The sequence below is a fragment of the Muntiacus reevesi genome, chromosome 10, assembly GCF_963930625.1.
Source record: "Muntiacus reevesi chromosome 10, mMunRee1.1, whole genome shotgun sequence".
NCBI classification, from domain to species: Eukaryota; Metazoa; Chordata; class Mammalia; order Artiodactyla; family Cervidae; genus Muntiacus; species Muntiacus reevesi.
The window spans coordinates 3,242,566-3,257,354 of NC_089258.1; the positions used below are offsets into that span (position 1 = coordinate 3,242,566).

A 14,789-nucleotide genomic window follows, 5' to 3' on the forward strand; every position below is an offset into this window, starting at 1 on the left:
GCATGTAGGAACCACTCCAAAGGATTTCCAGAATTTCATTGATCCTAGAAGACAGTGTAGGGTTTCCCAGGTGACTCAGTGCTAAAGAATCCGCCTGCCAATGCAGGAAACTCAGGACACACGGGTTCGATCCCTGGGTGGGGAACATCCCAGCTCAGGTGACCTGTGGTCTCAGGGGCAAAAAGAGTCAAGAAAGAACTCGCCTCTGCTGTTGAGGTGATGCCTCCGCCGGGCCGCGCGGTGGCGCTGCAGCTCCGCGAGGCCCGGGTGGTTCTGGGGTTCAGGGGCGCGCAGGCTTCTGGGGACGCTAGAGCTGCGGCGGCGACGCGCGGGGCTGCCGCGGTGAGTGCGGCGGGCGGACCTGGGGGCAGGTCTCCCCGATCGCTCACGGTCAGACTCGTGCTCCTTCCGGGCCTCTTGCTTCCGGCCGGGAAGGATCAATAGCCCCCGCGGATCCGGCCCGAGGCAGCAGGGCGCGGACCTGGAGACGGCGAGAGCGACCCCATCGGGGGCCAGGCGACCCCTCCCTGCCCCACCAAGGCCCTGCCGGGGACCCTGGGCACGACCCTTACCCTCCTCGGAGCCCGGCCGGTCTCCGATCAGAGGAGAGACCGTGTCCTCGGTCGTGGGAGGGCCCGGGTTCTGCGCTCTGATCCCGGCGGTGTCGGTTGCTCCGTAGGCTCTCCCACCTGTCACCCTGGCCCTTCTCTGCTTGGACGGCGTCTTCCTCTCCGCAGCCGAGAATGACTTTGTGCAGCGCATCCAGGAGGAGCTGGACCGCTTCCTGCTACAGAAGCAACTGTCAAAGTAAGCCGGAGTGAGGGTGGCGCCCGCTCTGCCGCTGGGAAGGGCAGTGTTCGCCCCTAGCCTCCTTGCTCCTTTCTGTCCAGTGGTGCATCTAAAGTAACTGGGCTCGCAGCTGGCTCTGATCCTGGCCTTTAGGTTTATTAATCTGCGGTCAGGCCTCTCCCCACTGCATCTTTCCGGGTAACAGCTAGCATCACCTGAGATGGAACAGCCCGCCCCTGGAAGGAGGATGGTGCCAGTAGGTCCCCGTCATACCCTCTATGGGCAGGTCCACTGCGGTCAGCCTGGGACCCCAGGGGGCAGAGCGAGCCTAGGTTCAAGCCACCATTAAACCAGGAGTGGACTCCCTGGGGGTCAGGCCTGGGGGCTGCTCCTGGAGCTCCTGCTCTGCTCTCCTTCCCATCCCTCCCCAGGGTCCTCCTCTTTCCCCCACTCTCCAGTCGGCTCCGGTACCTGATCCACAGGACAGCAGAGAATTTTGACCTTTTGAGCAGCTTCTCTGTTGGAGAGGGCTGGAGGAGGAGGACAGTCATCTGTCACCTGGACATCAGGTGTGTATCTGCTGCTTGGGAGGCCCCTCGTTGGTTCTCCCCAGGGGTGGTCTGGTGAGCTGGTCAGCCTCTGGGAGGGAACCAGGGCTGGGCGACCTCCTCTCTCTCCAGCCTCAGTTGCTTACAGGCAGTGCTGCCTTCTGCTCAGCAGGGGAGCAGAGGTGCATTGTTGGTGGAGGTCCTTTAGCAAATTCAGTTTCTGCACGTTGGGCCAAAAGAGAGAGAGCTGTTTAAACAGTGGGGATGTACACTCAGCATTGCCCTCAGGGAGCTTGGGCCCTGCAGAGGCCATGGAACGTGAGAGCTCATCTAGCAGTTCGCTCACCTGTCTCCCTGTACATCTCGAAGGATCTTATCATAATGTCTATAATCCTAGCCTTTAAAGTTACATATTTTTCTCTCTTTTTTTTAATCTGTTTTAAACTTTTTGTGTTTGGGTGCAGCCAATTAACAATGTTGTGGTAGTTTCAGGTGGACAGCAAAGGGACTCAAACCACACATGTACATGTATCCATTCTCCCCTAAACTCCCCTCCCATCCAGGCTAACACATAACCGTGAGTAAAGTGTCGCATGCTATACAGTAGGTCCTTGTTGGTTACCCATTTCAAATACAGCAGTGTGTACATGTCCATTCCAAGCTTCCTAACTATCCCTTCCCCTCATCCCATTGTGTGTGTGTGTGTGCTAAGTCCCTTCAGTCATCTCGGACCCCATCCGATTATCAGTCATTCAAAAGAATGAAATAATGCCACGTGCAGCGACATGGATGGACCTAGAGATTATCATCCCTGTTACTGCAAATGGCACTGTTTCATTGTTTTGAATGGGTGATAATGGGAGGGGGTCGCAAAGAGTGGGACATGATCTGTCTGTAATATAGGAGAATTGCCTTGAGTCAGGAAGATCCCCTGGAGTAGGAAACAGTAACCCACTCCAGTATTCTTGCCTGGAAAATCCCATTGACAGAGGAGCCTGGTGGGCCACAGTCCATGGGGTCGTAAAGAGTCAGTCACAGCTGAGCTACTAACACACACACAGATTGCCCTACAGAGTGAAGTAAGTCAGAGAAGGAGAAATATCATATGATATCCCTTATATGTGGAATCTAAAAAGAAATGATACAAATGAACTTACTTACAAAACAGACTCACAGACTTAAAGTCACACACTTTTCTAATAACACAGTTTCTGAATGCTAGCTGCTCACCACACCCTGTAGCAAGTGGACTCAGCTGTCTCATAGTAGGTTTGTAACACTGGAGGAAGAGTTGACAGCTTTGTGCTCGTTCAGGGCATCCAGCCTCCCCTCTGATGGCCTCATTAAGTTGTTTTCCAGGGTCACTGTGGCTTTGGTTTTTGCCTGAGACTGACTCAAGAGCCTCAGGCCTGAATGGCAGAAAACTCCAATAAATCATTCTCCTCGGGGCTCAAGCACCCCTCTGATCAGTGCCTGCTCCTGCTCCAGGTTACCCAGTTCAGACGGATTCTCTGGCTCCTGCCGCCCTCCTGCCTCACACCCTAGCAAGTACCGAGGTCCTCGGCCCACCGCAAGCCAGGGAGCAGCTGCTGGTCCCCGAGGGGCGAGGGCCGGCCGGTGGCATCGTGGACGCAAGCCGGACCAGGCCTTGTATGTGCCCCGGGTGCTGCGCCGGCAGGAAGAAGGAGCGCCGCCCCCTCCTGCAGAACTTCAGGGAGATGCTCCAGCTGGCAGGCTCTCAGAAGAACCAGGAGATACTGGTGCTGGGAAGCCCACTGCCGATCAGGAACTTCCCGTCTCGGTGACTCAGGCAACAGAGGACCAAAAAGGCCCTGGTCAAGGCTGTGAAAAAGAGTCACTGCCGGACCCATTGGCTGCTGAACCCTCAGGGCCTGAGAGCCACGCAGGGACGGGAGACAGGCCGGAGTCAGTCGCACAGCCGGAGGCCGGGCTGCAGCTGGACTTGGAGGAGGGAAATGGGACTGAGCTGGAGCGGAGCCTGGCAGCGGAGGAGGAAGTGAAAGAGGAAGAGGCGGAAGAGGAGGGGCCAGGCAGCTGCTCCGAGGCTGACTTCAGTGAACTGCTGCAGGAGGTGATGAGGCTCTGAAGCCCAGAAAAGGGAGGGTGGAAGTGAGGTGGGTGTGGTCAAGGGTGGATGGGGCGGAGGGTCAAGGTGTATCGGGGTGCTGCGGGTGTTGCGTGATAGCGGTCCCTTAGGAGACCAGTACTCAGAGGGGAGGAGGCTCAGGATCTGAGGTTGGGGTGTGGATTGGATCCCCCCTCAACCAGGTTATTTGGCTTTTCTAAGTTTCAGTTTCTTCCTCTGAAAACTTAGCAGGTGCTAATACACACTTCCCTAGGGAACACAGTGCTTCAGAATGCACTGCAGACGCTGGTCATGAAAATTACTCTTCTGCCTGAAACTTTGTCTTACAAATCTCTTGTCCTTGGAACCGAGTGTCTGCACCTGAGCATGGCTGCAGTGTCAGTCCGGAGGGCAGGCAGCTTGTATCACTATTTTACAGATGAAGGACAGACACCAGAAAGCCTTGCTCATCATCACATCATTAATGAGAAAAGGAAAGATCCTGGGCCTGCCTAGCTCCACCTCTTACTGACAGCAACTTGGGGCAGAATTACTTAATTTTTTGGCTTAGTTTGCCCATCTGTAAAGTGGGCCTACAGAATAGAGTTCTGGGGATTCTGTGAAACACAATGTGTGTTAGTGTCAGTCACCCAGCGGGGACTTCCCTAAAACTCACGCTTCTCCATCTCGTGGCCCAGTCTGTCATTCTGCTATCTTTCCAGGATTCCTGTCTGGGCTGCTCACCTCTGTGTCAACAGAACAGAAGCCTATGGGACTCTTGGTGTGGGGTTTTGAGAGCATTCACTCAGAGCCCGGTGTATCTGAGCTCCCCTCACTAAAGGATCTGATCTCTCCCAGATAACGAACAACCTGACCGAGAAGGAGATTCAGGTAGAGAAGATCCACGTGGACACATCATCCTTTGTAGACGAGCTGCCTGGAGAGAAGGATTTTGCACACGTGGTGGAGATCTATGACTTTGAGCCGGTGCTCAAGACTGAGGACCTGCTGGCTACCTTCTCTGAGTTCCAGTGAGTGCCGGAGAGGCTTCGGGTCGGGGAGGGAGTGGAGAGAGTGCTTGCTTTCTGGAGAGGAGCTAGGACGCTGCTTTGTGTGGAGGATGCTTGCCTGCCCCTCCTTCAGTGCCTCGAAAGAAAGGCGGAAAGTAGGTGTGGTTGCTCTGGATGCCATGTTCCTGGGCAATTCAGCTTGCTGGCCGTGACTGTGTAGAGGAGGGAGAGAGCTGACTTTTCGGTTGTGGATGCTTTTTGGAGGCCCAAGACCTGGTCCTGTTGGCACAGGCAGCGGACCTCCAGCCTGGCCTCTGCACGCCCACATGCCAGCCACGACCCTGTGGGGCTACTGCCTCCCCCTGCTTCACGGCCAGCCACCCAGTTGGAGAGTTAACAGATGGAGGGCCACCTCCACAAAGGAGCTCTTTGGGGGATGAACGGGGCTTGAGCAGCTCTGGGGCAGAGTCTGGTGGAGAGGGGAGAAAAAGTGAAAAAAAGACTTCTCCCATCTCCCCAGATTCCTTGGATCCAAATCCAGTCTTTTCTCCTTTCTTTTTTTATTCTCCATGCTCCGGTCCCTGTTCTCTTTTCCTGCTTAGACCTTAAACACATCCCTTTCATCAGGATCCCTGTCCGACTGCTTCCTGAAGAGCCTCCCTTGCCTTCCCTGAGCCCGACCTGGTGGACAGTACAAGGGGCTCGTCTGCTGTCCAGCCCTGAGGGCTGGGCCAGACGGGGCCACTAGAGGCTTCCTCGTCCACAGAGGAACTGCTCCCACAGGCCCCAGACTCAGGAGTGCTTTCCCAAGAGGCAGGAAGAAAGTCAGGGCAGTTTCACTGACATGCTCGTATCAAGCCCTGTCCCCACCATGAAGCCCTTTGTCTCCAGCCTCGAACCCTATGCCCTTGGCCTGGGGTGACCGCGTCTGTGAGGGACCCTCTTCACCCTTGGCCTTGTGCTCTACAAGCTTTGAGTCCTGACTTCCTCAGTTGTAGGAGTTGGGGGCCCACCAGATCACAGAGGCGGGGGCCTGTCTGTCTGAAGTTGTCGTATGGTCTTCCGGGCAAGTGTTCCCTGGATGGTTGTCTCCTTCTTAGAGGTGATGAACTTGTCTTGGGCTTGGAGTGTTTGAGGCCTGGAGGGGGGAGGGCTTCCTGCAGCAGGAGGGGTGTTCCGCATCTGCTCTCCTCGGCATTCTGTCTCGTCCCCGGCACAGAGAGAAGGGGTTCAAGATCCAGTGGGTGGACGACACGCATGCGCTTGGCATCTTCCCCTGCCCAGCTTCAGGTAAGGCGGTGCACAGTGGCCCGGCCCCTCCTCTGACTGCTGTTGGGAAGGGAGGGAGCCTCATTTCCTGGGGTGAGGATGCCCCAGATCAGGGTGCAAGCTGCTCTAAGCTGATGGACTGGCAGGGTGGCTCCCAGCCACCTAATCAGGAAGTCCATGGGGGCAGAATTGGTGCTGGGCCAGGAAACTCACACCTGTTCATCCTTACGTCTTGAGTTCAGAGGTTTCAGATTTGGGTGACCTCCACATCCTAAATGAAAGCACGTGATGGTGCCATTTTTACAGATCATAAACATTCAAATACTGGTGGGACTTCCCTGGTAGTCGAGTGGTTAAGACTCCAGGCTTTAATGCACAGGGCATGGGTTCAATCCCTGGTCAGGGAACTAAGATCCCACATGCCATGTGGCACAGCCAGGAAAGAAAAAAAGCATTCAAGTACTGGCAGGTTCTTATGGTTTGAGCAGATGTGTTCTCATTCCGTTTAGATTAGAGCCTCGGGAGATAGGTGAGATGACTCCATCTTACAGATGGGGAGACTGAGTTCCCCGATGTCAGTGTCCGATCAAGGGTATGAAGCCTCTCGTCCGTCGTCAAGGCTGGGGAGGCCAGCTAGTCTCCCGGCCGTCATTCCGGCGCTGCACCTCCCTCTCAGCGCTTTCCTGCCCTGCCCCTGCCACACTGCTGCACAGTTTGTGTATATTTATAAGGAGTCAGTCCCTGGCCCCCATTTGACCGGGCTTCTCACAACCATGGGCTCTGAACACAGATGGGGAGTGCCCATGGCTGGTGTGGGCCCGGTCTTCAGGAGAGTCTGAGCTTTTAGGGACGGGGGCAGTGTCTGGGCAGTAAGAGGACTGGGGCCAGGTGGGGGCTTCAGCCCCAGAGAGGGAGCCACTGAAAGGTGGGGGCTGGCGGAGGCCCTCCCGGTCCATGGACGGGATTAGCAGTGGGCTCGGCATGGCCATGGCTGCCTTCTGGGCTTTGCCAAGCTGGCCAGGCGCCAGGGGCAGGCCTGCTCAGTCCTCATGTCCTGGCCTCATCTGTGTGGTGGTTTGGGTCTGAGGTCCCTCCCAGCTGTGAGGTGACCGTGTCTGTAAGTGGCCCGAGTGCCCCAGGGCCCAGCACAGCCTGAGGCAGCGAGAGCATGCACCCTGGGAGGGTCTTGAGTGGGGGCGGGCTGGTGATGGTGGTGGTGGTGTTTGTTTTAAGCTCCTGGGCTTTGAAAGGCCTGGGCCTGCCTCTCCTGATGTCAGAACCACAGGCTCACCGTGTGGCTCCCGACCCCCCAGGGCAGGAGGGTAGAAGTTGGGGCGTGGGCCCTCCATCTGAGAGCATGGCAGCCCCGTGCAGGCCTGTGAGCTCTGGGGTGGGGGAGGGGGCGGGTGGTGAGCTGTTGGGGCAGTCCTGTCCCTGAGGTTTGGATGGGTGTCAGAAGTGGCTGCCTGGGCTTTGGGGTGACACGTGTGTTCCTGGGTCCTGAGGAGGCCTCAGCAGGAAACGCGGATGGCTCCAGACCTGCTTTCTTTCCTTAGCTGCCGAGGCCCTGACCAGGGATTTCTCCACACTGAAGATCCGGCCCCTGACTCAGGGAGCCAGGCAGTCCAAGCTGAAGGCCCTGCAGAGGCCAAGTAAGGGAGCCGGTGGTCTGGGTGGGAGGGCTGCTCGAGTGTGGGTCTGCCGTCTGATTCACTTCCCTCTAAAGTGCTCTGCTTTCTCGCCCCTGGGCTGCAAGGACCCATGAGGTTGTCCTCTCCCATCCCAGGGGCCCCATCAGGAGAGCTGTCTGCCAGCTGCCCTGTCCCAGGCTTGCCCTCCATTCACACCTCTTGGGAGTCTGGTTCGGGTGCAGAGGGGTAGCCTGGTCTTTGTGTCCGGCCGAGGAAGCCATGCTTCGCTGTGAGGTGTACAGGGCGTGGGCTTTGCTGTGACCCTGGCACTGGCGCACCCTTAAACTAGCCTTGAGCAAGTCACTGGATGTATGTGAGTCGGCCCCTTTCTCTGTGAGATAAGCGTTGGAGTGAGTGAGAGCCTGGCGGCCGTGCCCCCACAGTGGTGAGAGGCACCCAGAAGGTGCCACGTAAGTGCTGGCTCCTCCCCTTTCCTCTCCTCCTGCCAGGGAGCACGAGCGGGCTTTTAGGGGCCAGTTTCCCCTGCCTGCAGAGCAGTGGCTGGCTGGCAGAACTGGCCTAGAGAAGCCTGCTGAGGCCATCCACATTCTTGTGGATCACACGGTCTTTGTCCCAGACTTCTTTTTTGTTTCTTTTTTTTTTGCTCTGTATTTATTTATTTTTTATTTATTTATTTTTCATATATTAGTTGGAGGCTAATTACTTTACAGTATTATAGTGGTTTTTGCCATACATTGACATGAATCAGCCATGGATTTACATGTGTTCCCCATCCTGATCCCCCCTCCCACCTCCCTGCCCATCCCATCGCTCTGGGTCTTCCCAGTGCACCAGCCCTGAGCACTTGTCTCATGCATCAAACCTGGACTGGCGATCTGTTTCACAATTGATAATCAATTGTCCCAGACTTCTTAGGGACGATAAACATCCTGTCTATTGATCCAAGAGCTCCAGGTGTCCCTTCCTGGCCTGCTTGCCCTCTCAGAGGGCCCCTGCAAGGCAGGGAGGTGGACAGGATTAACACCACTCTCCGCCCCCAACAGAAGGAGAAACAGGGAGGGCGCGGGGAGGTGGCAGGGTGAGTCAGGACCCCACGAGGGGCCAGGAGCCCTCGGTGGCCCCTCTCACCAGCACCAGGCCACTGGGGGGTGCAGCTGGGCCTCAGGGGTGGGCTCTAACTGCCTCCAAGGCTGCTGTGTCGCTGGGAGGAGAGGCCACAGCCTTGAATTCAAGTCCCCACCCCGTGGGGCTTTCCTTTCAGAGCTCCTGCATCTGGCGAAGGAGAGACCACAGACAAATACAGCCGTGGCCCGGAGGCTGGTGGCCCGGGCCCTGGGGCTCCAACACAGAAAGAAGGAGCGGCCTGCAGTGGAGCCTCCTGTCGCTCTGAGGCCCTGAGAGGCCCAGCCCGCCTGGATCGAGCTCCCCAACCCAGCTCGGGCCCCAACACCACAAGCCTTTACACACACCGGAGCCGCCCTGAGCCATCCTTGGGGCATCCCCATGAGGCGTGGTGGGCTTTAGTTTGGTCTAGTTTCTGAAGCTGAGAAAAAAATAAAAATGGAAGAATTTTAATATGATTGTTTCAAAATGTAATGGTCTGCAGTGGACACTAGGGGGCGCTGTTCGCCTCCCATTGGAGACCTAGGGCTGCTGAAGAAGCGGGTCGCTTTAGGTGACTGACCTCAAACCAGCTGGACCTCCAAGGCATTTTTGAGCAGGGCCTGCCCAGTTTGTGGGGGTGGGTTGCACCTGTTGTGTGATATGTGCCCAGTCTCCCCGAGAGCAACTCTGGGCTATTGGCCATGCTGAGACCCCCCCTGCCTCTGCCGTGTACTGGCCCTAGTGTTACCAGTGGTGTGGGTTACACAGAGGTCCCTGCAGAAATAAACATGCACTCGCCTCGAGGTGAAATCTGAAATGCCTTCTGAGTTCCCTCCCCTCACAGGAATGGGTGGGAGGGCAGCTTTGTACTTCTGTCCCAGTACACTGGTCTTTCTGGTTTGAGTGGAGCTGGTGACGATCCTGGCCCCCTGAGGTCATCATGGACCCGTCGGTTTGCTGGGCCTCAGTCCACTGTGACGCAGAGGGAGTCCCAGGCCTGGCTGGATTGGGGTTCACTCACTGTGCCGTGGGGACTCGGGGTCCACCCTCACTGCACCTCAGGGAAGAGCATGGGGCCCTGATCTGCTTCATCATCCCTCCCCTAGAGAGCAGCCCAGGTGCTGCCCTTTGGGGAAATTTCCTGAGACTGAAGGTTGGATGTCCCATCTGACCCTCACACAACCATGGTACCCCTGACACATTTCCCTAATAGACAAGAGCCAAAGAAAGGCTGAGTTTCTGTGGATTCTCCTGATCCCCTTAGAGTACTGCTCTCGCCGGCAGCGGCTCCTCCTCTGTGGTGTGAACAGAAGGAGGCCCCTGTGATGGTTCAGTGGTAAACAGCTTGTCTGCAGTGCAGGTTTGATCCCTGGGTTGGGAAGATCCCCTGGCAAGAGGCAGTGACAACCCACCCCAGTGTTCTTGCCTGGGAATCCCATGGACGGAGGAGCCTGGTGGGCTACAGTCCATGGGGTCGCGAAGAGTCGGACACGACTGAGCGCCTAAACGCCAACCTGTAGCCAGTGCCGGACAGGAGGTGTCTGGAGCCCACGTCCCGACGAGAGAACCTGCAAGGGTGTGCAGCTCCCTGGCTGCGACTGGGGAAAGGGGTCTGTGGCTTAGGGACTGCGCGCAGAGGCCCAAATGAAACACACCTGCAGGTCATAAATCTTTTATTTGGAGTTTCAAGTATGTGTAAGTGTCCATGATGACACATGGCGATCGGTGAGTGTTGTCCTCACCCAGAACCCTGGTTCTAGCACCGTTGAATCAATTACCCACAGAATCGGAAGGACAGACAGAGGAGTCACTTACACAGGTGGGCTGGTTTTTCTTTTGACCTCTGCGTTCAAAGGCCCAGATGCCCGATATGGAATGCCACTAAATTACTTTGTGTTTTAAAGTCTGTGAAAATAGAATACAATTATAGTATCTTGAAAAATAGGATGACACAGGGGTGTAGGTGTCTGGGGGCAAGAGAAGCACCGTCTCTGAGCTCACTGGCTCAGAAGGTGGGTGGCAGCATCACTTATACGTGAGAACAGAATGAAGGGAGTAGAGGCGGTTCATTTAACTGGAAGGGAAGCCTAGATACTCAAGTTGACTGGAAACAGGCTAAGAGGAGGAGAAGTGGGATTCAGCCTGACCTCCTTGGGTTGCTAACCCACGCTACCAACACGTAACTTGAGAAGAAAACGGCCCCGTGTTATCTGTGGTGAGCCGGGCAGGCGGTGAGGCTCGGAATGGACCACGCCTCGGATGGGACGAGCAGCCGACCACCTGTGCGCCCGTGGTCCTGGCCAGGATGGCTCTTGGTTGGCGCTGCTCCCCGCCGCCCCGTGGACGAGCCCCAGCCCTGGAGGCTGTCCCAGGCTGCGGGTGTCAGGAACACGCCTTCCTCGCTTTCCTCCTGAGCTTGGCAGAGGGCTGCAGGTGGTCGAGACGGGCGGGGCCGGGCTGGATGAGGGGGAGCAGGGCGATATCCGGTCAGACTGCAGTTGTTGGGGGAGATGCCCGTGGCCCGAAGGCAGGAGGTGACCACGTCGCCACTTTACCGCCTGGAGATCTGGTTATTTATGAGTCCACTGAAGTGCTCAAACTTTTTTTCCGTCTCTTCACTGAAGGAACCACCTGGGGGAGCAGGCATCAGAGAGAGAGTGCTGGACAAACCGGATGCACAGGTCTCCCCGCAGGGCTGGAGCCACCCCGCCCTCCCCAGGCGGCCTGCGGGGACCACCTGTGTGTGATGCCAGCAGGGCAGTGCCAGGTGCCGGCCATCTGTAGGGCCAGGCTCAAGTCAGCTGCCCGGCAGAGTCAGCTCAAGGAGTGACTTAATCCAGCGCCGTTAGTTTTCGCCTCCATCGAGAGCGAGGCCAGCACCTTGCCAGTGGAGGAGAAAGCCCAGCCTCCCCTTTTGGAACCCAGGTTGTATAATGCAGGGGAAAGCTTCTCCATTGGTGGCCAGAAGCCACCGTGGTTCACCAGCTTCTAGAGCTCGACAGGAACGAGACACACAGAGCCCCCAGATTGCCAACGCCCACATTTTTGCGGTCTCACGCATAATGAGGTGGTGGCCTCAGCTCCACCAGCCCTTAAATAGCTTTGGGGTCTGTGTTGGGCCAGCCCATTTCTGTCCCATTCTCTCGCCTCAGCCAGAGCTGGCCGTGAAAACCCCATCTTCATGCAGGCCTGTGTGTTCACCATGTCCTTCCCGTGTGTGGAAACGTGAGCTGGCCCCACTCCCCACGGTCTTTAGCCAACTAAGGAAGGCGCTCTGTTTCCTGGAGAAAGTGGGGCAGCTCCCGCCCGTCTCCTGGAGGTGGGCTGAGTAGGGGCGCGGTGCTCCCCAGCAGGGCCCCGGGGCCTCACCTATGTGGCAGTTGTACATCCAGATGCGGTGGCCATCATACCGGGTCCTGCACTTCATGACGTTGTTGGTGTAGTCAGACTCCGCCACCTCGTAGTTGGGATTGATGACCACCTGGGGGAGAGTCAGGTCAGAGTGGGTCCTGCCTCGGCCACCCTCCATCCTAGGCCCGGCTGTGATGCTGAGACCCGGCCTGCCTCCAGAACCGGGCTGAGCTCACGAGACAGAGCAGGCGTGGCTGGTGCTGTCTTCTCAGAGCAGGAGGGAGGGTGCAGGACTGGCTAGGGGGAGGCCAGGGAGGCAGAGGGGAGACCCGGAGGAGACCTCCATGCACCTCACACAAACACACACACCCTACCAAGAGGAAGCCTTCAGATGGGGCCAGGGATAGTTACCGAGTTTGGGATGGACATGTACATACTTAAAATGGATAACCAGCAAGGACCTACTGTCCAGCACAGGAAACTCTGCTCAATGGTACGTGGCAGCCTGGCTGGGAGTGGGGTTTGGGGGTGAATGGATACATGTATATGTTTGGTTGAGTCCCTTCGCTGTTCAGCTGAAATTATCAACACTGTTTGTTAATCAGCTATACTCCAGTAAGAGGAGGGCATGACAACCCACTCTAGTATTCTTGCCTAGAGAATCCCCGTGGCCACAGGAGTCTGGTGGGCTACAGTCCATGGGGTCACAAAGAGTCAGACACGACCGAGCAACTAACCACAGCATAGCACATCCCCCAATACAGAATAAAAAGTTGGTTTTTTTTTTTTAAAGATTGTTAATCACTCAGTCATGTCCGACTCTTTGTAACCCCATGGACTGTAGCCCATCAGGCTCCTCTGTCCATGGGATTCTCCAGGCAAAAATACTAGAGTAGGGAGCCATTACCTTTTCCTGGGGATTTTCCCAACCCAGGCGTGCCTTCAAAAAGGGTTTACCCTCTCGGGGAGTCAGAGAGGTTTGAGGTTAGTAGAGAAGCAGAAGTTGAAGCCTGGGGAGGCCACAAAACAGCTGCTGAAAGAGCCAGAAGGGAGCCGGGGAGCAGGACTTGCTGGAGGGCATGGGGACCAGGACTGGGTGCTGTGGGGAGCCCGAGGGGGGCTGCCCTGGGCACTGGAGATGACGCTGCTCCTGGCAGCGTGACATCAGACACAACCCTTCCATTCTCTGGGTCCGGGTTTGCTCTAGGGGGCCCCCAAGCCCTTTCTGCTCACCAGGGCAGGTTTCTTCCTTGTACCCCCTTCCTCTGAGTCATCCCAGGTAAGAGGGCAGCACCCAGAGAAGCAGGAGCAGGAGGGACCATTCTTTTGAGGGGGCTTCTGGGATTGGTCAGTCCTAAAGGAGATTAATCAATCAGTCCTAAAGGAGATCAGTCAGTCAGTCCTAAAGGAGATCAAACCAGTTAGTCCTAAAGGAGATCAACCCTGAATATTCATTGGAAGGATTGATGCTGAAGTTGAAGCTCCAATACTTTGGCCACCTGACTCAAAGGGCTGACTCACTAGAAAAGACCCTAAAGGTGGGAGGAGAAGGGGATGACAGAGGATGAGATGGTTGGATGGAATTACCGAATCAACAGACATGAACTTGGGCAAACTCTAGGAGATAGTGAGGAACTGGGAGGCCTGGCGTGCTACCGTTCATTGGGTCGCAAACAGTTGGTCACGACTTGGGAACTGAACAACAAAAGCAACTGGGAGCAGACAGAAAAGGGATATTCAGTGGTGAGGAGCCCAGAGGAGGAACTGAAGGAATGGGAAGGTGAGGAGACAGGAGCTGGGCCTGGGGCTGTGGGCAAAAGTGTGGAGGGCACAGATGAGGCTTTCCCCGAGGGTCCTGCCACATCTGGAAGGGCTGAGACCCCAAGGAGGCAAGGGGGCCAGGGCCGTCCATGGTCAGTATGATGGGAGAGGGACAGCCTGCTCGTTAAGGTGCATTCTATAGGCTTGGGGGCCTCAGGACCTCTCCCTCCAGGACTGAGAGTCAGACCATAAAGAAGGTTGAGGGCTGAAGAATTTATGCTTTTGAACTGTGGTGCTGGAGAAGACTCTTGAGAGTCCCTTGGACAGCAAGGGGACAAAACCAGTCAGTTCTAAAGGAAATCAACCCTGAATAATCATTGGAAGGACTGATGCTGAAGCTGAAGCTCCAATACCTTGGCCACCAGTTGCAAAGAACCAACTCACTGGAAAAGCCCCTGATGCTGGGAAAGATTGAGGGCAGGAGAAGGGTATGACAGAGGATGAGATGGTTGGATGGCATCACCAACTCAATGGACATGAGTTTGAGCAAACTCTGGGAGATGGTGAAGGACAGGGAAGCCTGGTGTGCTGCAGTCCATGGGGTCACAAAGAGTTGGACATGACTTAGTGGCTAAACAGTAACAACAGTGGCCCTTTAGCAAGCTGGCTGGGCCTTCCAGAGCTGCTGCGGGAAACGGGTCAGTGGGGGTCTCCAGCCCTGAGTCCTGGCCGGTGCAGCCCATTCTGGGGGCTCTAGGCTATGTCCCATGGTGACTCTGTCTCTCTAGGTAAGGCTGGAAAATGTCCTGCTCTGGGGTGGCCTTACTTTGATCTGTTTTCTGCCTGACAACCTTAGTTGTGCCATGTCCCAGCCCATGCGTGGCTCATAGCCCAGGACAGACAAACCCCCTGCACCAAGACCCAGGCAGCCCTTTGCTCACAGATAGTCATGCCCCAGCATGGGTCCCTGCAGGGTGACCGTGAGGGCAGTGGGGACTATGAGGGCCCATGTGACCCACTTGGGTGCAAGGGTGAGAGCTGAAATTAATGGTCTCCACAATTCCATCAGACTCATATGGAGGGTCCTCAGTCTCTTGGGGATCTGTGGGCAGTGGCTTTAGTTCCTTAGACAGGAGATCTGCTGTGGTTTACAACAGCCAACATGAGGAAGCAACCTAAGAGTCCATCAATAGATGAATGGGTAAAGATGTGATGTGTA

The 14,789-nt window shown here is 56.3% G+C and overlaps 2 protein-coding genes across 2 annotated transcripts in view; one reads left to right on the forward strand and one right to left on the reverse strand.

Moving 5' to 3' along the window:
* The first annotated feature begins 219 nt into the window (after positions 1-219).
* On the forward strand, positions 220-8,929 carry R3HCC1 (R3H domain and coiled-coil containing 1). The gene is made up of 8 exons (XM_065947535.1): positions 220-342; positions 680-807; positions 1,221-1,358; positions 2,826-3,429; positions 4,282-4,454; positions 5,653-5,723; positions 7,259-7,354; positions 8,616-8,929. Exons 1-8 carry the CDS (start codon positions 220-222, stop codon positions 8,750-8,752), a joined length of 1,470 nt encoding a protein of 489 aa, XP_065803607.1. The 3' UTR covers positions 8,753-8,929.
* A 1,185-nt stretch (positions 8,930-10,114) lies between these two features.
* LOXL2 (lysyl oxidase like 2) overlaps positions 10,115-14,789 on the reverse strand; it is a 112,542-nt gene continuing 107,867 nt past the window's right edge. The window contains exons 13-14 of the mRNA XM_065946628.1: positions 11,828-11,939; positions 10,115-11,089 (exon numbers count right to left, since the gene is read on the reverse strand). Coding sequence (XP_065802700.1) covers positions 11,010-11,089; positions 11,828-11,939 — 192 coding nt within the window. The 3' untranslated portion in view covers positions 10,115-11,009. The remainder of the gene's footprint in view (positions 11,090-11,827; positions 11,940-14,789) is intronic.